Source organism: Nothobranchius furzeri, chromosome 12, assembly GCF_043380555.1.
Source record: "Nothobranchius furzeri strain GRZ-AD chromosome 12, NfurGRZ-RIMD1, whole genome shotgun sequence".
NCBI lineage: Eukaryota > Metazoa > Chordata > Actinopteri > Cyprinodontiformes > Nothobranchiidae > Nothobranchius > Nothobranchius furzeri.
The window spans coordinates 67,918,638-67,940,810 of record NC_091752.1 but is presented as its reverse complement, the minus strand read 5'-3'; the positions used below and the strand labels follow the sequence as shown (position 1 = coordinate 67,940,810).

The 22,173-nt window shown below is 44.3% G+C and overlaps 2 protein-coding genes across 2 annotated transcripts in view; one reads left to right on the top strand and one right to left on the bottom strand.

Moving 5' to 3' along the window:
* The window catches only part of ntn1b (netrin 1b), a 64,046-nt gene extending 41,975 nt beyond the window's left edge, over positions 1-22,071 (top strand). The window contains exons 4-7 of the mRNA XM_015945251.3: positions 2,041-2,190; positions 4,777-4,830; positions 7,992-8,066; positions 21,522-22,071. Of these exons, the coding sequence (XP_015800737.3) occupies positions 2,041-2,190; positions 4,777-4,830; positions 7,992-8,066; positions 21,522-21,841 (599 nt within the window). The 3' untranslated portion in view covers positions 21,842-22,071. The remainder of the gene's footprint in view (positions 1-2,040; positions 2,191-4,776; positions 4,831-7,991; positions 8,067-21,521) is intronic.
* Positions 1-22,173, bottom strand: part of LOC139062264 (uncharacterized) — a 56,584-nt gene that overhangs the window by 14,062 nt on the left and 20,349 nt on the right. The window lies entirely within an intron of this gene.

Below are 22,173 nucleotides of genomic sequence, written 5' to 3'. Positions count from 1 at the left end.
ACCCATAGATTAAAAGAAGAATAATCATCAAGTGGTTTTTAACAGAAAACAAATGTGGTCAAAATAAAAACTTTCTGTCCCTCCAGAGCTTTCTTTGAATGTTTGCATTAGACAACAAATCCACATTCAGCCTCCAATGAAATCAACTTTATTCTTAAAGGGGCGTTATGGAAGTCTGACAGCCAAAACATGTATAGAAATAATAAATGTCTTCTTCATACATTCTCCTGCAATGCCCTGGTCCTGTAGAATGAGCCCTGGCATTTTTACTGTGATTGCCTGTTTTTCTGTAAAATCACAGAAAAAGAGAGATGCTCGGGTCGAGCAGGCTGCTTCATGCGCGTTCACGCTCAGGCATCGCCCGTAGCATTTGCTATCCGTAGCTTTAGCAGCAGAGAGAGAGGCAGTGCCACTTTGTCGCTGTTCCTAACGCCTAATGACAAAGCTAGCTACATTTCTGAGGATCCTTAGCTACTTTCTTCTAGATATTTCCTGCAAATTAGCAACAAAATAGCCATTTTCGCTCCGAACCGTTCTTTGGTTTGACGTTGTTTCAGCTGTCATCAAGGATATAAAATTACAGATACATCAAATGTTACTGGCGCTTTAGCTCACCTAGTAAGATTTCTGACTCCCATGCAGAAGACCTGGGTTTGATTCTGGATGTGAACATAGTTTATTTAGAGTTTCTTTTTTACATTAATGGTATATTTTTTTTTACAGTAAGATGCCCAAATTTTTATTTGAGACTTGCCGAACGGCATTGAATTCACAGATAAAAAAGATGTGGGTTCAACTTTCATTTTGGAACAATTTTTCAAGCAAGGGAAGGGAATGATCTGAGCATGCAGGAGGACTGACCCATCTTAAACCTTTGTCGGCTGTGCTGAAGAGAAAGGTACAGAACCACATTATTTAATTAATTAGCTGCGCGTTCTCCCATTCTCCGGGACAAACACACACACACACACACACACACACACACACACACACACACACACACACACACAAGGGACTGTCTCAGCTGTTATTTTCGTTAAGGAGTGTGCACGTACAGCATGCGCGCCTCGTGCACGAGCCTACTATTGAAGCTGCCGTTATGCTTTTGGCCTGAGGGGGCAATCGCGAGCATAAAAATTCAAAAGTCCATAAAGTCCCTTTAAAACATCTCAGACTTTATTCCAACAAGGGTTCTGTGGTTCGTGCAAAAAGATTTTAGGAGCATCTCGTTATGTTCACAAAGACATTCCAGCTGAAATCACCTCCAGCGTCCACCAGACCACTTCAAGCACATTTCATACGACTCTATAACACACACACACGCACACACACACACGCCCAATAGAGAGGCTGGGCTTCAACTTCAAACACCGGCTTTATGGTAAAAAAATTGGCAGAACACACACTCGGACACACTCACACAACAAATTTCTCACATTTTACACGTGATCCTCCCAAATAACAGCCCAAACAGACTTTGAAGTGCGCTCCGCTCGTCCGTTAATGGGAAACATTATTCAGGCGGTGTTTGTGAGAAGCTTCCTGCCAAAAAAGCTTTACGTTGGAAACTCAATCTGAAACGCAGACAGCCAGTCTGATCTCACACACACACACACACACACACACACACACACACACACACACACACACACACACACACACACACACACACAGTTAGTGGTGAAAGTGAAATTGTGTAATTTATCGAGTTATTTGCTCCTGCCAGAACGCGCCTAATGAAGAACGGTACAGTCAGAATGGGTGGAGGAGAGAAGTCTAATTTGATTGAGGTTTTACGCTGGTGCAAGGCCCAGTTTGCCATGTGTGAATGAACAGAGGCAGCTCCCATGCAGAAGACTTCTCCTGACTTATAGAATGTAAAGACTGTTAAGAGTCTGCGAGTCTGGACCAGACTGCACAGACTCTAGTCATTTGTAACTGGATCCTTGTTTTGTTTTAGTTTTATGAGCCCCTCATGGGCTTGTTTACCAATCTAAAGGTTGTTTACTTGTGTTCCATGTTTTCCTCGTGTCTCTGCAGCCTGTGACTGCCACCCAGTCGGAGCAGCAGGGAAGACGTGCAACCAGACAACAGGCCAGTGCCCCTGTAAGGACGGCGTGACCGGGATCACCTGCAACCGCTGTGCCAAGGGATACCAGCAGAGCCGCTCCCCCATAGCTCCCTGCATCAGTAAGGAGAAATCTACTATAAGTTCCTGTGTTTATGATATGTTTAGTTGGAGGTGATTGTTTTGGCAACAAATGACTGCTTGGGCGACCTGTTCACGGTAACAGTTCGTTATTGTTATGGTGGTGTCATCTGCATATTTGAGAATGGAGACTGAGCTATGAGTAGATGTGAGGGTATCTGTGTGGATGGAGAAAAGCCAAGGGGTGAGAACACAGCCCTGAGGGATACCCATGCTGAGGGTCAGAGGTTGTGACAGGAGGCCACCCATTCTGACTCTCTGGGGGTTCCAGGTGTTGCATGATGTAGTGAATGGCCAGATTTATTGCATCTTCAACAGATTAGTTCGGTAAGCAAACTGGTGATCATCCATGGACAGGGAGGTGAGTTCTTTCAGGTGTGTCAGTGTGATGTGTTCTGGAGATTTCATTATAACAGATGTGAGAGCTAGAGGCCTGTAGTCGTTGGAAGTTGGTATTTTGTTTGATTTGGCGATCGTGATGATAACCGAATCATTAAACACTTAGGAACCACACTGACTGAGAGAACTGCTGACGATGAAGGTGAAGAAGTATGTTGTGTCGGCTGGCCTTTGATCTTTAGCATGTAGCTAAGTCCTGATGTTGAGCCAACGCAGGGCCTCTGGACATGTTGGATCAAGGTCCTCCAGATGTGTGTGTGTGTGTGGTTGGGGGGGGGGGGGGGGGGGGAGAGACGTTAGAATCCCACTGTGATGCAGAATGTATTGTAGATCCGTTCTGCCAGCTCCTCAGCAAGGAAAGCTCCTATTGGCTGCTCAAAAAGTCGATAAATTGCGTAACAGTGACACACACACACAGAGTTAGAACAAGTGTGTGTTTGTGTCACACTGATGTAACATCAAGAAAAGTTGCTAAATTTGTCGCTAGACATTAATTAGAAAACGAGTTGGTAGAGAGATCTAAAATAGCAGCAAAGCCTCTAATTTGGCATCACTGGTAAAGACAACGATGTATTTACTGGCTAGTTATCCCGCCAAAACCCTGAGGTTGAAGCTGTAACAATCAACACTCCCCCTAGTGGCCGGTTCCGGTACATTTTAAGGTCCAATCCCATAAACAGCCAGGATTTCCACCCCACAACCCGAGTGCTCGGACTCTGGTTCCCAAAATGCATTTTTGGTTTTTTTGGTTTGGTTTCAACCTCTGAGTTCCAGTCAGACATTGGATTTATGACACGAAGTATTTATTCTGTGAAATTTTGTATTTGAACTTTTATACAGCAGCAAAAATGTCAGCTGTGAACATTCAACACCTGAAATTCAAAAACAACTGAGGTGACCTCCTGATGATCGTCACTTGATCGAGTTGAGTGACTTTTAGCCAATCAAAATATACTTCTCTGATCATGTGACACCAGTGAAGTGTTGACTCGATCGAGTGACGGTTGCTTTAGCTTGGGTCACCTGGCGGTCAGAATAAATAGCCAATGTCATAAATTCAATGTCTAAAACAAGTCATGTTCTGGTGAGACCGTCTTTCTTCCATAGATGTATTAAGGTCAGCGTTATACCTGTGATGGAGGTTTTCCAACTTTGCGCAGGTACAGCCAAGCTCTAAAGGTTTTGTGGTTCTCGAACAGCGCAGCGAGGTCAGCTTCACCTAGAATCATTTTGTCTTTGAACCTCAATCCATTAATGTTACCGAATTATCTACAAGTGATTGCCAATCAGACACTTTTACCCTCTTCTAGATAATAAACTTAAAGCTGTGATATTTTAGATACAGCCCGTTGAACCAAGTACCTCACAAACAGCACCTGAACGTGCTCATTATGAATAAACTCAACTCAAACTCAACTGCCACCATTTTGAACAGATATTCGGCCGTTTAACGCCATGTCTGGATAAGCAGACCATCACTAGCGTGACCCCGTTTACCTCCAGTGCCGTTAACAATCCGCCTCGTGATAAATCTCCTAAATGGGAACGGTGGCTGATATATTTATTGGCTCTATCTACCGCCTGCAGATTCCAGACCCTCTGCAATAAACGCATCTGAGGAGCCGGGATGGTCACTAGAAGCTGCTTCAGCCGGGAGCATCAAGTATCCGGCTGGCGTGAGCAGATAAGATAACAGGCCTGTGTACACGTTAGCGATTGTCCACGGTGCCGCTGTGTCACATTTCTGATAACTTCATTTGTGGACACCTGGACATGCTTCATGTGCCGAGAATCAGAGCAACACGTTTGACCACAGTTTCAACCCCTGAACCTGCTGGAACGGGATTTCTCTCCTTTTCTTTGGGTGGAAAATGGTGCAAATGATGCATTTGGTTTCTCGTATATTTTTCACATGACGATCTTTTGCTTCTAATGGTGCTTTATTAAAGTTTTGTGACATCCAACAGCCTGCAGCTTTGAATTTAACGAGAGCAGCGGTGTTGGCTTTCTGTAGCTGCAGGATGTTAATGGGAAACCTACAGACAAACGTCATCTGCATAAAAGATGAAATTCTGCTCCTAAAACTGGAGCGCTTACATTCATTCAAAACCTAAAGACTTGGTTTATTCCCATCATTTAGTGCATTTGTGTTCCTTGTTTCTTCGCAGAAATCCCAGTTGTGTCCCCAACATCTACTTACAGCAGCTACGAGGAGCCGTCAGGTGAGTTTCCGTTTCATCAGTCCGGGAAAATTGTGAACCTCCTTTTTGTTCCTTTTTTGGTAAAACGATCCTCGTTGTGGATGCACAGATAAAATAAACTCACCGTCCTTGTGTGGAAGCACGGCTTGAGCCTGTTTTTACTGAACTCGGTGAGATCAGACTGATGGAAACTCCAGATATGTTGCCAGTGCTCCCTGCGGCCTCATCGCCTGTATTCCCGGCCTGCCCTGCAGCCTCCCCACAGTTTCAGCCCTAATCTGATTACACGCTTCATTTGCACCAGTTTGTATTTCAATCAAAGCCCGCTGTGCCAGCAGCGAAGCCCTGCCGGACTGTGTTCCGACAAGAGTCGCCGTCTCAGACTGCTGACATCAAATGCTCTGATAAACAGCATTTACTGTGTGTGAACTGGTTTCTCTGTCTGTTTTTTAACAAGGTGTGACTGCGATCCTGGCCTGTTTGAATAGACCGAGTCAACTCTGGTCATCGATCAGTGTCTGACGAGAGCGGCGCCACTGACTTCACCGAGCTTTGTTTCGAGTCCCACTTCCTGCTAAAGTGACTGTGGAGAAGTTTGGATTTCTGTCAGAAACTCCAAACAGACACCACCCTCCAAATTAGGCACAGCGTGGTCCCTGGGGGACCCAGCAGAATGAACGCGGCACATAAAGGAGGCGTTTGTCGTCGCAGCAGGAGATTGGACCTTAATGAGCACCGCCGGTGTGATGGGTCACATCAGACAATGAGCTAAGAGGCTAATGGGCAATGTCAGCTATCAAAGGGAAGCATGATGAAGGCCCCTGGGGCAGATAAAGAGCCCCCACCCTCATTTCACCACTTCATTTACATGGAAATCCAGCATCCTCGATATGGACTTGTCAGATTCATTTACTTTAGGATTTCCTCTTTTCTCTTTTTTCTGCCCAGAAAACGAGTCGAGCATTCCAGCAGAAACGCTTCGATCCTCGTCTCACGTCCCAAACCACTTTCTCTCTCCCTCTCTCTTTTTTGTATGAGAGAGGAGAGGGGCCTTTTTTTCTTCCTCTATCATTACCTAGGCAACCTCATTCACACGGAGCACAATGGGGAAGAAAGGGAAAGACTGGACAGAGAGCTGGAAGAAATAATGAAGTTTGTCCATATTCAGGCTAGCTGAAAGGCACCCCCCCCCCCCCTCTCTCTTCAGACTGCCCAGCCCAGTTTTCCCACCCCCACCACCCAGTGAAAAAAGTGCACCAGTCTTATTGCTCTGGGAGAGACCATGTGGGGGTGTATTCAGGGATGGTCTGCTTCCATTTTGGGTCAGTCAGTAGGAAGTGGAGGGGATGAATGATTTAAAGGTTCGGTTTGGCCCCAGGTCCCACTATCAGCCTCCAGGTTACAAAAGGTACCTGGCAAGGTGGCGGTATGACATCAAATATGTCGACGAAGTTCTCAGGTACACAAGCGCTGGTGAAAAGAGGCAACCTTCTCACAGGATGCTGACCTTGCTGGGATAGTCTTTGCACTGTCTTCAGTTGCGTATTAAAGATTAAACTCCCACTAGTCATCACACATTGTTGAAATTTGTTCTCCACATCTGACCCATCCCCTGGGGGAGCAGTGAGCTGCAGACCCGGCCACGCTCAGGAGCCATTTAGTGGTTTAACCCCCCAACTGAACACTTTTAATGGTGAGTGTCAAGTGGGAAGGCATTGGGTCCCATTTTTAAGATCTCCCAGTCTCAGGGCACACACTCATACCACTAGGCCACCGAGCTAGGATTTCCCAAATGGGAGCGTGGTGAGCTGGGACTGAAAGACACCAGCTTACGTTGTTGAGAATTTGAAGGACTGTCCAGCCTGGCCTCCATCACAAACTCACCATCAGTGCTACGTTGGTGTAGCGCATGCATCCTGACAAGGTCCAGGAGAGTCATGCTATGACAGGGCTCAGAACACAACGGGATTATGGGAGTTTGTGTTGATATTGTCTTGGAAACATGAGGGTGACATATAAAGTGTGGCGAGATGAAAGGAGAATGTGTCAACGTGCAGAAAATGAATGCAAAGTTGTATCTGACAATCCCAAGCCTGGCAGTGAGGATCCTGCACGCCAGCCACTGCTAGGCTGCATCCGCTGTACACAAATCCCAAACAGCATTCTTGAGGGAGTTTACAAAATGTCTCGAAATGCACGCAAAGTTTTCTCGATTTCCACGCCGAAGCAGAACGCCTCGCTCTTAAGCTGTGTGAGTTTTGAATGTGTCCACAAAAGTCTGCATAAACCATTTTCTCTCAGAGTTGTTGCAACGTAGTTGTGGGTGCCTGACATCTGTCTGAAACGAGTCAGGAAGTGTGAGAAATGTGGGACAACTTTGGGAGGGGTTGGTGACTAAATTCAGAATAAAATGAGTGTGAATTACTGATGAGTGGAGATACTTTGTGACTTCATGGCAACTGTAAAACTTGCCTGACTGACTCAGTTTGTAAATACGTCACATGTCCCAGGCATACATATAAAAGCTTACATGTACAATGGGATGCAAATGAACTGTTAACTTAATGAATTTCCTGTATAAATCGTTGGTTGATACAATAAAAAAATTCTGTTAAATATATCATATAGGAGATACACTCAGTGATGTTTGAGAAGTGAAATTAAATGTTAAAGAAAACTTCCACACCCCACCGTACTAGTTCATCATGATTTCAATGGAAAATCCGCTCATTCTCTCCTTTTTTCGTGTCTCCGACGAGTCGCTAACAACCACAGTCCACTTGCACATCTTTGACCTCTTCTTCCTCCATCACCATGCGTACTTAGGGCAATTACTTTCTCACAGCCAGGAGCTTACAGAGTTATAATATCTGGTCATTCTGTCACCAATTTTCACCTCCGTGACCTTCTTTTATGGAGGCGTGACCTCAGTAGCTCACCAGACGCTGACAAGGGAGCAGGCAGGAATGGAAAACCCAGGAGGCGCATAGCGGGAGCGTGCTGACAGACACAGGGGGATCTGTGTGAGCTTTCATCTCTGTCACAGTGGAGGCATCTTTTAGAGCCCTGGGGGTGCAAATAGTGTGAAACACATGTCAAGTTGGTCCAGCTGGAGGATGAAACTGAACCACGGTGAACGGTACGTGACCGGCTTTCATGTTTCTCTCTCTCGTTTCTCTTAGACTGTGAATCTCACTGTAAAGCCTCTAAGGAGAAAATGAAGATCACCATGAAGAAGTACTGCAAGAAAGACTACGGTGAGTACAAGTCAAATGTCTCAGTGCGTCAGAGGGTTAGGGTCCGTGGCCTGCAGCTGTTTTCCTAGTTCCAGTGATGGCTTACTCAAACAAAGCCATGTCCACCAGGCCTGAATGGTCTAAAAATAAGTTCATGCTATCTGATGTGGGCTTCCATGAACACAAAGCTAATGTTTCCTGCATTTGAAAGTAAGAAGGAGGATAGTTTTCAAGTATAGGCCAGGGAAATACGACTTTTAAGAATTACAAACAGCACTTGTATTTGTTTATTTGTAGGCTGATCTGATCTGTTTTCTGAGCCTTACTTCCCTCTCTTATCTCCAACGAGGATGCACGAGAGACTCTGTGGAAGATCTTGATGCAAATAATATCCGTATCAGTAAAGATTGTGCAGTTACGCCACATGAGTATGGTAAAACATTCAGCACACAGCCTGCAGGTGTTTGTAAGGAAGTCAGCATTCAAAAGTAAGAGTTATGTGAAGATTCATAATGAGAATGCACACATGTTTCAATAGCAGTGTTTTTTTAGTAAGACTTAAATTAAAAGTGTTTACAGAGTTAGACAAAAACATTGTAATAGCTACACTTAAACTTCAACAGCTTTAAAGTGCTCTAAAACGATCAGCTGCTGCCATTAATTAGCCATAAATGGGAATGTTACTACAGCGTCCCCAGTGGCAACTCAGGGATAAAGCAACATCACTCAACAGAAAAATGTAAAAGAATAAAAATCAAATTTGGATAATTACAAGCAAAATGTAGCTGTAGCACTTTGACACAGAGGGGATAAATGAAAACTATTTCTTTATGTTTTCACTACAAGCTAGCGTTAGCTCCATGTTTTCGTTCTTTAACGTAGCGTCAGTAACAGGTAACAAAACCGTTTCTGTGTTTTAAAAAAGAATGACAACATGGAATTAGAAATAACGCACAGCAAGAACACACCTAAGAAGCTAGCGTTAGCATTGTGCAATAGGTTGCTACCGCGGGAAACTAGAGTCACACGAGCACTTGTAAAATACGTAAAGGCTTACGGTCACATGTAGCAGCTAGTCAGCTAACATATAAAGTTTGTTTTTCCGTTTTCAACATTGACGTTAGCTAGAAGCTTGTTTTAGTTTTAGTAAATAACTGTATTTTTTTTCTAACTGAACTACTTATTGACTAATGATACCATCATCACATTTTATTTTTCTTTTGTAATTCTATAAGAATACGCAGTAAAAAAAAAAGGTAAAATGTGGCCTTGCCACCTGTACATCTACCACCAGAGGGCAGCAGACATGTACAAGACTGGATATGGCAGCTTTATGATGAAGGTACTAATCCTGTTACTCTGGAAGCATTAAGGCAACGAATTGGTTCACGAGAATGAGAGAAAAAAGTCCACAAGGAATTCAGTGTATACAACAAATATTTAATTTAAAAATCGAAAGAATACCTGACACTTTAAAGGGGAATTGGGCAGTTTTGGCTTGCTTTTAGCACCCCCTAGTGTCCATTTGTAGAGCTGAAACCAAAACCTATCTCGTCGCTGTGCGTTTGTCTTTTTAACACCTTAATCTAACAGCTGAAATGTCCGCCAGCCTTCATTAGTGTCTACAAGAGGGATTCATCACCAAATTAAACCAATCAGCTGCGTTAATGATCTAAAGCATGCAGCAACCGTGCTGGAGCCAGACTGCAGCGCCAAACACATCAGCTCCATTTTTTCCAAGTCCCAACAGAGCGCCCCACCACTCTGCAGTTGCAAGTGGAACATTCTGGTCACAGGGACAATAGGGGCTGAGTGGCCTTTCAATAACCCTGTAAAGAGTCATTTTAGCTCATACTGGCTCAAGAATCAATTTCCCTCTGGGATTAATAAAGTATTTCTGAATTGAATTGAATTGAAAATGATTTAAAAATATGAAAAAGTTGCAAAGTATCCCTTTAAGAATTAACACGCTTAGATGATGCTAAGAGCTCCTGACTAAAATAAGACTTACAGCTAAATCCAGTAGAAGCACTAATACATAAACAGGAATCTGCAAGGTAAAAACAACATACATTTATAAATCAACACCTGGAAAAAGGTGTCTGTCAGGAAAATGTCCCATTTGTTTACGTGGAATGGGCGGGGCTTAAAACTGGCACCGAAACCAACCACTAGGGCGGGGGTCGGCAACCTGCGGCTATGGAGCCGCATGCAGCTCTTCCATCCATCTGATGCGGCTCTCTGTGCTTGTAAAATAATGAATGGATATTTAAATAAAATGGTTTATATTTTACTGCATTAATTTTACATCTGTATGCCAATTCTAAATGTAAAGATTGTCTGCGTAAACCTGAAAAGTTCCAATCCGGTCTGACTTTGAGACCGGGTTGACGCGTCACGCTTGTGCGTAATCATAGGCGCTTTCTGAGCTGACGAGGATGTGAGATTCTGGGATTCTCCTCAGACGGCTCCTGAATGTGTCGCCACATTGGAGACAGGAACAAGTAGTTTCATCATCAGGGAACATTTTCTAAGTGACATGTCTCGCTTCAGTCGGAGGAATCATCCTGCATGCGCTCTGGTTCTGCGACGCGCTCCAAGCCCCTCTCCACCTCTTCAGCTCGCTGTGTACCGTACGTACACGCTGACAGCGAGCTGCGCTGAGCAGTGTCCAGCTCAGATGTTCAGATGGGAATCATTTCTTGAGTGATTTAGCTACATCTGCGATGTGCGTAACGAATAAAATGTCAGTTTGTCTGCTTGCGTCGGGGTAATTCTTTCTATTCTTTCTCCGTCAAAATAAACGGTCAAATACGGGAACTGTCCGGTCAACACAAGCCCTGCTTTTAACTGTTCTGTTTTCTTGTGAAAATTGTTGCAAAGAGATAAAATTAAACTTGATTAACACCAGAGCCAGGCGCACTGCGCCGTTATCTCCGTCACTGTAAATGAGGGAAAAACAAAATGATCGGATCCTTTTCTGACCTTCCCCACCTACAAAGTTTAATTACAACAATCAAACGTGACAGAGCCTGGATTTGTATTCTGAACAGTCTAAACATGTTTTAAAAAGAAACGTATGACAAAAGTGGCACCTGCTCAGTAAAACCACCAACAGGGTGAAAAATATCTAAATATTGTCGGCAGAGACGGGCTACAACTTCTGGATCCACTTTATATAAATAATTTTATTGATTATCGTCTTACGAAAGATAACTTTGACGTACACGAGCGACCGGTACTGGCTGCTGTCACCTGTTGTGATTGGTTAAAGCAGCTCTCTGCAGTTTGAGGGTAGGCCCCGCCCACAACGCCGCAGTTGCTGTGGCTCCCAGTGTTTTCTTTACTGTGGGAAACGGGTAATAATGGCTCTTTGATGGGAACAGGTTGCCGACCCCTGCACTAGGGGGATTTAGCTCCTATAGGTGTTGAACAGTTGGACACATGACCATTTCATGTAACATGATGTCTCCTTTTTATGTGTACACTACTTTTTAAACAAAGAAGAGAAAGCATTTAGTTTTGTCCAACAGTCGGTACCCGTGGGCCTCCCGTGATACGGAATCAGTGAACTTACATTTGGAGGAAGAGATGAAAGAGATTATAATTCTTAATAATCAGAAAATAAAGCTAAAGTTTCAGTTTTTTAATCTGCAGCTTGTAAAACAGAAAACGAGCGTGTGACTATGTACTTTTAATTCCGACATATTCGACCCAGCCAGGCCCGCCTGAGGCTTTTGGAAAAACTTTCAGGTGTTTTACAGCAAAATCCCAAAACTGATAAGAGAAGCCAAAACACACAGCCATCGAATCATTCTGTCAGATCACAGGCAGCAGCTGCATCACATCAGATGATGCCGTTCCAAGTAGATAAAAATCTAAACCCTGATACCGCCAGTTGTGTCTCTAACAAAAAGCGGCAGTAGATGGAAGGAAAAGTCAGTTTGACGTTGATGTGAGTAGCGATGCTGGACTGTTGTGTGTCAGACAAAAAGAAACGCAGGAAAGAGGAATAAAATCCAGACAAAATAAAAAATACCAGTTTGAGTCTCGGACAGCAGGAGGGAATGTTTTTAACCGGTCCTGCACTTCTGTAAAAGTCTCATTACAACCAACACATATTATGCTAGCAAGTAAACAGGGTAGGTTTCAGCAGTTAATGACCACATTTTAAACAAAGATGCCATGAGCTGTGACTGACTTTAAGCTACCTTCGCACCGAATTTAAAGAGCAAGTCAACCCCTACCAGATTCTTACTCAACTCCCACTTCCTGTTTGAAAAATGCAACAAATGCTGTTGCCTAGCAGACCGAGAGGGCAGAGCTGCTAACAAATACGCACACACACAGGCTCACGACAGCATTGTGACATCATAATGTACCAGTTTACATCATAGCATACATCTTAACCAATAGCGGTGGCAGATTTAAATTAAAATACAGTGCAGAGTTTTTACCTGACAACGGCACAACACTGCCAGTTTTAGGCAGAATATTTAAATTTTAACTAAGATGCACTGAAGTGCCAAATTATTGACTACACGTGTCTACAGCACGATTAGACACTCGTTTATTTAGTTTATCAGCAAAAAAAGTTGATTTGGGGGTGACTTACTCTTTAAGACCAGTGTGCGTCCGACTGATTGATTTAAAGCTGCTACAGCAAATCTGGAAACCAAATATGTTTAACCCTTTAAGACCGGCGGGAGTGCCGACGCTCCCATTTGCATATCTGTGTTCAAATGCTTGTAAAACTGAAACTATATAAGATAGAACAACATTTTTTTGCATATTAAACCAGAGGAGTTACACTTATATCGCACACACTGAACACGTCCCAGAGCGCTGCGTATTTCCGCTAATGAGTTTGCAAAAAACAACCAAAATGCGCAAATAAGAAAAGCGTTTTCATTCAGACGCAGACCCTGTGGGTCTGGTCTGCTGCTCACAGGGCTTCACACGCTAGAATAAACGTCGTCACGTTGTCAACGTGAACTGTCACATGATTATCACTCACCCAATCACATGCTTTGACGTTATTTTCCAGCAAATTGTAGTTCTTTGTAGTTCCAGTCTTTCGGCTTTTTCTTGTGCTTTTTTGCAAAAATACATCTAGACAAACACACCCTACACACATCACACACCACTACAAACTTCTGACACACACACTCACACAGACCACTACTAACGTTTTGATGACTCACGGACCCGCCAAACGGTACATCTTCTCTCCTCGAAGCGGTTGACACCATTGCAGCGCCGGGTGATGTTTAAGTTTCACTTTCTGTTTCCTCACGTATATATTCATGCAATATTCTTTATTATTGTTATTATTAGTGAGAGAAAAGGAAAACTATATACTACTGAAAAATTAGATACAAATATTCAATATTAATATATTAGACTCCTGCAGATTGTTATTATTTATGTTTTCGCTTTTGTTACAGTTTATATAAATGAGTGTATCTCAAAAACGAAATTATGGAAACACTTGAAATTAATTTGTTGTTGTTTGAAAGAACTGTGTGCAACTTTTTTCACTTTGAGGGATAAAGGTGTGGAATTTCTGTATAATGAAAAATATGTGTAAAAACAAAAAACGATTTTTCATTTCTCTATGGATAATTGCATGTTTTAGTAAAACATTTAGTCGCTATGAACATTTTACATTTATAGTATTAAAATTTAGAATGTAAGAGTTGTATTGATGCGTAGCAAGTTGAAATACTCCGAAAAATGGCACCACAGCATGTAAAAATGTAAATGTAGGTTCTGGCGAACTTGTTCCGTGGCAGGTCTTAAAGGGTTAAAACATTGTTTTGTTTGCTGTTGTCGGTACCAGATTGGCTCGGGGTCCTGCATCTGCATATTACATCACAGTAGATGATTGGCTGAACGTAAGACTTACGGAAGTTACCATACCACGTTCGTAAAAGTTACGTTAGCACTTTGGCAATGATGATTTAGATTGGTCAGAACGAATTTACGGTTGTGGTCTTACCGGTTGTTGTCCTGTAGTCCAAAAATCAACACTTGTCGGAGAATATATGTTTGAATTTCCAAAGTAAGTGCAAAATAAAAGCTAAGATATCAACTGAAAACAGGTGGCCCTCAAAAGCTCTTGATTTTGATTAAATGGAGCAAAATAAAATACGAATTCCACATTAATGCAAACAGATGAGGCTTCACATATAAGAACTGTTGTGTTTTTTGGTAGTCTGATGTTGGTTTTATGTATAGTTTCACATTCTTTACAAAACAAAGATAATATGGTGTTTTACTAACATATTTAGGTGTTATTGAACAAAAACTTATTAACAAAACTGCTGATGTCTTTCAAAAACGTAAGTGTGAAAGCTGAGTGGATTAGCCAGAATGTGACGTCATCAGCAGACGCAGGACTCCGAGGCGATCTGGTACCGACATCGTAAAAAACTGAGCTTCTTCTGGTCATTAAACACCACATTTTACATCAAGCAGCTAGTCTTTCAAATTGATTAAATTTAGTTGTACTTAGAATATAACTTTTAATGTTGTCCAGATCCGATCACGTGATCAGAAATCAGTCATGATCACATGGTTTCAGACTCGATCGGAATTGGACGTTACCAGATCCGGACTCGGATACACGGTTTGAATCAATTAATTATAAGGACTCTCAGCGTTCCGGGACTTTTGAGCAGAGAGCGGCAGAGTGCTGATCGTTGATGCGCCCCAGGCAGCTGCGTCCTGCACACGGTCACGGTAACGTTCTCAAAGTGGCGCCACCAAAGGAATATAAGTAACACGCTCATATTCACCGGTTCTTTCGGTTTTTCTTTGTGCCTGACGCACTCTGCTGCTGCGGAGCTCATCATCCGTGCTCCGGTGGTTTCACCTCACCGACACGGCCGCGCTGTACGCACGCCGCCATTTTTACGGTCGGTGGATCCCTTTGATCTGCTTAGTTGAAAAGTAGCTCATGAGCTGAAAAGGTGTGAAAGCCAGGAAGCAGTTTTTCTGGAGGAGTGAGAGGGGATCAGGAAGACCAGAGACAGACAGGACAGGAAAATAAACGGTCACATAAAAAAACAGAAAACAAAACAAAGCGCTTGAAAATGAAAATGTTGGTAGATTTATCCCCACTACACGTTTTACCTTTATACAGCAATAATTTATCAGCATGCTATGTTTTTATATTTGATAAAATTCTGATCACCACGCCCAGGGCCGTTTAAAGGCATTTTGGGGGCCAGGGCAAAATAGACCCCTGCCAGGTATTTTAACCTATGGGTGCTATTTGTTTTTATATTAAACTCTTTTTATATTTGCTGTTGCACTCAAGTCCAAAAGTGAAGAATTGATGTTATTATGTGATTGTTGAAGCTACCTCATAGAAGTGCTCTGTTAACAATGTTGTTAGGGTGAGTTAACTAAATAAAAAATAAGGAAGATCTTGGATCTGCTTCTTTATTCTTTTTGCTGAAAATCAAATGACTCTGATTTGGATTTGGGGAAAAAAACCTGATTGGGACATCCCTGTTATTAATGTTACTATGGACGCATTTTGGCGCTGATCAGTGACATCACTCACTGCTGACGCTGTCTCGATATGCTGATGTCAGTCCTGTCATCTGACACAACGGCTGAGAGGACCGGACCATTGAATCCGGAACGGATGGCCTGGATTGGAACGTTTATTATGTGAAGTGCCTTGAGATGACTCTTGTCGTAATTTGGCGTTATAGAAATAAAATTGAATTGAATCCCCTCCCAGGAAATTACCCCGAAGCGCCGACAATGGAAACACGCCCAATAAACATTCCTGCCTTAAACGGCCAAAGCTAACATGAGTGTTTTGTGTTATTGAAGCGGTACCGGCAGTAGCTTTTGGAAAGGCTGGCTGGCGTATCAGTGATCCAGATTTAAGTGAACCGGTAATACAATTTTGTGCATGAACTGTGCTGTCCCTTGCAGCTCTGTTGATGCGGATCTCTTTCCTAACTGCATTCAACATGATTATCAGCAAATCTTCATCAGTACAACAGAGATTCTTTAAATGTTCTCCAGCTGGAAAGCAGCCAAATGTGCTTTGGTCCTCTTACTGGGGAGTCGAGAGTAATTCAGGCCAGTTGTAGAGTTTGGCTACGAAGACAAAATGCAGTTGTTACTCATATTTCCACTGACTTAAATCTTAATCATCGGAGCTGAGATCAGCAGTTCATCTGTAAATCAGGCTGAATCAACCAAAGTGTGGTGGAGCTGTTGGCTTTCTCCAGACTTCCTCTGCCCCGGCGCTACAGCAGAGATCAACGCATTCCCTCCTCCTTGGTCTAACTCGTTTCTCAGGCCTGTCGCCTCTCCTTTGTGCAGCTTCAGGGTCTTCTCTCTGTTCTTTTGGGGGGTGCAAACCCCCATGTGTGAGTGGTGATGCAGGCCCCCGGGGGTCACGGGAAGGGGCCCTCTGTTTAAACACTGTTGTGCGCTCCGCCGGCACCGAGCATTCCTCGGGGCACAAACAGGTGGTAAATTAAGCAGACGGTGACGGACTGCCACCTCGGAGAAAGAGAAATATGTTTTGTTTGTTCAATATTTGTTTTTCATGGCTGCCGTAGCTACGGAGACGGCGGACACAAAGGGATTATATTCTCGCCTGACACCCTCCTCTGCACACACGTACCCTCCCTCCGCCTGCCAAAAGGAGGACAATGAATCAAAAGGGCCGCGTGTTTACCGACGCTCCGGGATAGTGCTCAAAGGCTGATCCTCGCGGTCCCCCGTGGACACCCCTCTGCTCTCACCCCAGGCTAGCAGGTCCCTGATCATTCACTCAGCTGATAACCAGAGGGGACAGGGGACTTCTGTGGGGTAATTAGGCAAGCTCTAATTTCATTAGCCCCCTGCCTGTTGGTGGCACGCCGTGTCAAGCCGCCGCACAGCCAGAGAAGATCAGCTCGGTGGGAAGTCTGGCTGTTGTTCGAGCGCAGGATCGCCTCACCAAACACCGCGCTTCACCCTGAGCTCTCGTTTTCCAACTATTTAACACAAACCAAGTGGCAGAAGGTGTGTGTGTGAGCGGACTTGTGTGTGTTTAAATACACATCTCTGTCTGAAAACACACTTGAGAAAGAAAGCAGACACTGACAGAGAGGCCGTGTCTGGATGCTGTAACTGAGTCTCCTCCTTCGAGTTCATCACAGCAGCGCCGAGGGGAGCGACGGCCCGTCTCTCCTGGATTCTCACGCTGCAGAGTTGGATGGAGCTCTGGGAGCAGAACCCCGGACAGCTCATGAGGTCGGAAACACATCCCGGTTCTCCCGGAGCTTTTTCTGCGGCTGTGAAGACAAACAGTGGCCTCTGCTTTTCAACCCCTCCTCCTCCCTTCATCACACACCCTTTATGTGTCGGGATGGAGGAGAGGCCTGCAGTGAATGGCAGGGCTGTGAGAGCATGCTCCACTCAGCTCAACAAACCTTCTTTCTCCTGGAATTGTGTGCAATTTGCTCACACCGTGCACTGACACGCATGCCTAAACAACTCGCAATTCTCATTTTTCGCTGCGACGGGATACAGCTGATGGAGACTGTCAATGATCGCGCCACAATGGTGAAGAAAAGACCAACATTAAGGCTTAAATTGAAAGCGGATCATCACCACAATGTCAGTCAAGAATCTTTGCATTCACGATCTACATCTACACAGGTTGGGCTGCATGGTGGTGCAGTGGTTAGCACTGTTGCCTCGCAGCACGAAGGTCGCAGGTTCGAAACTCGGCTGAGGCCTTTCTACGTGGAGTTGCGTGTTCTCCCCGTGCATGTGTGGGTTTCCCCCGGGTACTCCGGTTTCCCCCACACATCACAACATGCCCTATAGGTTATAAATTGTAAGTCGCTTTGGATAAAAGCGTCTGCTAAATAAATAAACATAAACATGAACAGGTGATCCTCACCTTACCACTAAGGCCAATAGCCTTGGGGAAGATTCCTTTAGCTTTCTGTAACCATGATCTTAAACTTTAGGATGCGTTCTGTATCTCACATCCAAAGATTGGAAGACTTTGGCTTTGGGCTCTTCACCACAACAGACTGGAGCAACACCTTTGTGACTGCTGAAACAATTCTAGATAAAATGACAACGGTAAAAGACTAAGCTGTGACAGTGGGAATGTTGGAGATCGGCGCCAGAAAGTACAAGACACCAGAGACAACTTTGGGATGAGGTCGCCAATTCGAATAAAAATCAGGGTTCATTGGAAGATCTAAGACAAGAAAATGTACACAAATGCAGATTTTGTTGCCATATCTTTGGCTTCTATTAGCCTGCTGAGCAATCCTACATGTGTGAACACCTAGTCTGAACACGACCCCTAGACAGAGCTCAGTTGCTGGGCAGACTCTAAGGTTGCCTTTCAAACTGCCTCCACATGCTGTTGCTAAGCTAGGACCAATCAAAGCAATGAGACGTAGTCACCGCTACAGAAATCCTTCAACGGGGCGGTCCGACATACAGCGTCAAAAAAGAAGTACCGCCATCTGCTCATGTCTCAAAGAAAAAGTCTAAATCGTCCAGGGGTGATGCCAAAGCTGTTTCAAATGAGCACCGTTGCTGAGCTGACACCATATTTGTAGTTTTTCTCCATGGCAGCTCTGGTGCTAAGCCTGGCCAATATGGAACCCAAGTCACGCTCATCTACTTCCGGACCACAGGTTCCCGGAAGAACGAAAAAATGAATGCAAGTCAACGGGGCAAAAAACGCCATTTTCTAATCCCGCTTATTATGTTTCATATATGATGTTCATGAATTTTAAAGAAGCATTTTGGTACCAAGAAAGTGCTTATTTTCAAATGGGAGGGGGGGGCGGGCTTGTTTTAGGTTTTGTGTGAAAATACGTCCAGGAGGTGAGCGTCGTGTGTGGATGTTCCTGAGGAGAGGCGCTGACAGGAGGGTTCAGGAGTCTGTCTGGACTTCCTGTTTTAGGTTTTGGAATAAAAAATACAAGAAATAATGAGAACGGGAGCTGGAGGTGCTGCTGGAGCGAAGCGTCTCACCGGTCTCCGTGGGGGGGGGGGGGGTTTCTCCGTGAATGTATTAATACCCGAACATTTTCGGTAAATAATAATTCAGGGAGACGGCGGGAACAAGGAGTAAAATAGTTTACAGTTTTAAAACAGTTTCCAGCCCAAAACGGAAGAATTAACAGGTGTGAACGTTTTCACGGACAGTTTAACCACAGGATCAGGATGACATCACAACTCCTCCGCTCCTGGTTTCGGCTCCACTGAGTGTGACTTCGTGTCTTCTGCATGCGGGTCGCTTTGGGGCCGCGGAGCGTTCGCACTGGAGAGAGTTTGATGTCGCATTTCAGTCACAGTGTGAACGGCCACACAAAAAATCTGATTTACTGAAAATTCAGAATTGAGCATCAAGGTGTGAACGTAGCCTTAAGCTCCCTATATCTCTACAGTCATAGAGTGCTGTGATTGGCCAGACTTAAAGTTGCTACAGCCAATAGTAGACCTGCTAAGGCTACAATGGGGCGTGGCTAGAACGACCTGCAGAACTATGGGTGTTTCTTAATGTCAAGGCGCCTTGCCTTGCGAGGCGATGTCTTGTGAGGCCAGGCGCCTTGCTTAGGAGGACACTGTCCTTCCTTGGTCAAAGAAAACGGTTAAATGGAACAGACTTGCATCATGTGACACGGGAGATAACGTTATATTTTATACGTATTAGTTTCTATATAAATATATAACGAGGCTTTTACTTTTTAAATTGTGTATATGTTTATTAAATTAAATATATAAGTGAGTCACTACCCGCTAGCCACCGAAGCTGCAACTACTAAGCAACTAACCAACCATAGATAACTTCTTTGGATCCCAAAAAACATTTTAAATTAGCTGACTTACTTTTAAACTTGAAAAATTTCTCCGAAGTAGCTGCCGGCTTCTGATCCGCCATCCTTTTGAAAATACTGCGGTGTATTCTGGGTAATTTTTGACCTAGGCTAGGCTACAAGACACCTCCCGTGTGTCCTTGCTCAGCTAGCTAAATGGCTAACAAACGGAGAACACACGCCTCGGTAGAACATGAACTTTGGAACATGTCTTGGCGGCTCCCGATGACGTATCTCCTAGGCAACCGGGGCGGGGCCAAGACATCAAGGCAAGGTTCCCTGGCACTGAAAAACACCCTATATCTTTTGTCTGGATTTCTGGGCTAGTTGCATCTCAGCTGATTCCCTCTCTGTTGGAAATACTAGCTTAAGCACTAAGAGGCATTCTGCTAATATTATATATTATATAGGCTAATATATGTTATATACATCATTAGGGAAGCAGCAGAACAGGAGGCCCTATCAACAGATGTATTTTACTTTTATTAGATTTAGAAAATTTAATTTAATCAAAGAACAATATGGAGTCTACACAGAACCTAAAACCAGAGAAATTTAGGAAAGTATAAAAAAGTTAGAATAGTAAAAATAAAATAAATAGATACATTTTTGTTCTTACTTGTCGAGAACAAATGTCCAGTCTGTATCCGTTTTCTTTTGAATGATTAATTTATAGCAATAGTAAAATCGGCTTGTAGTAAATCTGGGGTTTGAAACAAGCTGATGAGTTCAAACCAAACAAAACGCCAGTGAGGCTTTGACGATTCGTGTCCTCTCACAGAGATCCTGCTGTTCTGATCCGTTACATCTTGAGTCTGGTCCAGCCCTCTGATTCCCACCGTTCGGAGTAAACCCCAACACTTTAACAGTAATTACACATTCCTAGCTGGACAAAAGCAGTGCCTCACTTCAGGCAAGCTGAGCGGTTTGGCCTCTTGTAGCAATCACTCTGACAGTAATGGCTGTTTGGTTGGGCGAAGAGAATCTGTGCAGGGGAGCTTCGATCTGTTCCTGGTATGAAAATGTCCCGATAGTTACCAGGCTCTACGTGCTCTAGCCCGCGGTTGCCGTGCTCAGATGCTCCGACTCCAGCTCCAACACCTGACAGAACAATTGGAAAGAATTTGGCTCAGGGGTTTTATTTGAAGCAGATGTTAGATTTTCTCACCCGAAAAACAAAAGAAGAAACCCGCTCCTCCACCTTTAACCCAGCTGGGCCACCCGTTAGCAGCGTTTACTTTCAGATGTTCTCCATCAGAAGCCGCTGTGCTTCCAGCCGCGGGCGCAGGGTGTTATGGAGACCAGTGCATGCTGGGGAGAATGTGCGCAACAAAGAGAGGTCAGAGGTCAGAGATGAGGGGAGGAGTGGGTGGCCTGCTGCTGATCTTTGGGTCATAGTTAAACAATTTTTTATAGAAGTTCTAGAAAAGCGACAGAGTTGTCCGATGTCTTTTAAAACCTTTATAATGAGTGAAAGTTTTAGTTCGTTAGCACAGATGTTAGTTGTAGGAAATCTTCCCGTGGCCCTCTCTCAGCAGCAGCAACCTGTTGGTTTGTTGTGTAGCGTTGGGCTAATTCAGCTTCTGCTTGTCTCTTCCACCAGCTGTCCAAGTCCACGTTCTCAAAGGAGACAAGGCTGGCGAGTGGTGGAAGTTCACGGTCAACATCATTTCTGTCTACAAGCAAGGGGAGCATCGCATCCGCCGCAGCGATCAGCTGCTGTGGGTTCGCGCCAAGGACGTGGCCTGCAAATGCCCCAAGATCAAGCCCGGGAGGAAGTACCTGCTCCTGGGAGTGGACGACGACTCCCCCGGACAAAGCGGTGTCGTCGCCGACAAGGGAAGCCTGCTCATCCCTTGGAAGGACCTGTGGGGTCGTCGGCTGAGGAAGTTTCAACAGCGTGGCAAGAGGGGGAAGTGCTAAAAGTGGCTGGCAGACAGGCGGCAGTGGAGTGATGCTTCCACCGGGATTCAGACAAGAAGAACGGTGCGAAAGCAAAGTGAACAAATTCAAATGAAAAGAACACACGTGAAGAGTAGAAGTGACCTTGTGCTGCTGCTCTGAGCTGGAGGGAGGAAGAGAGGTAGTGTTGTTGTTGTGAAGGAGCTCATTCTGCAGCTGTTCCGTTTCCGTGTTTTCACCGTGAGCTTTGTCGTGAGATTGCAGAGTTTGCACCTAATTTTACAGCCGTGGCTCATCTTTTACCCATGATGCTGTTCATTAAGGTCCCACCCTCATCAACCTCTCCTGCTTAC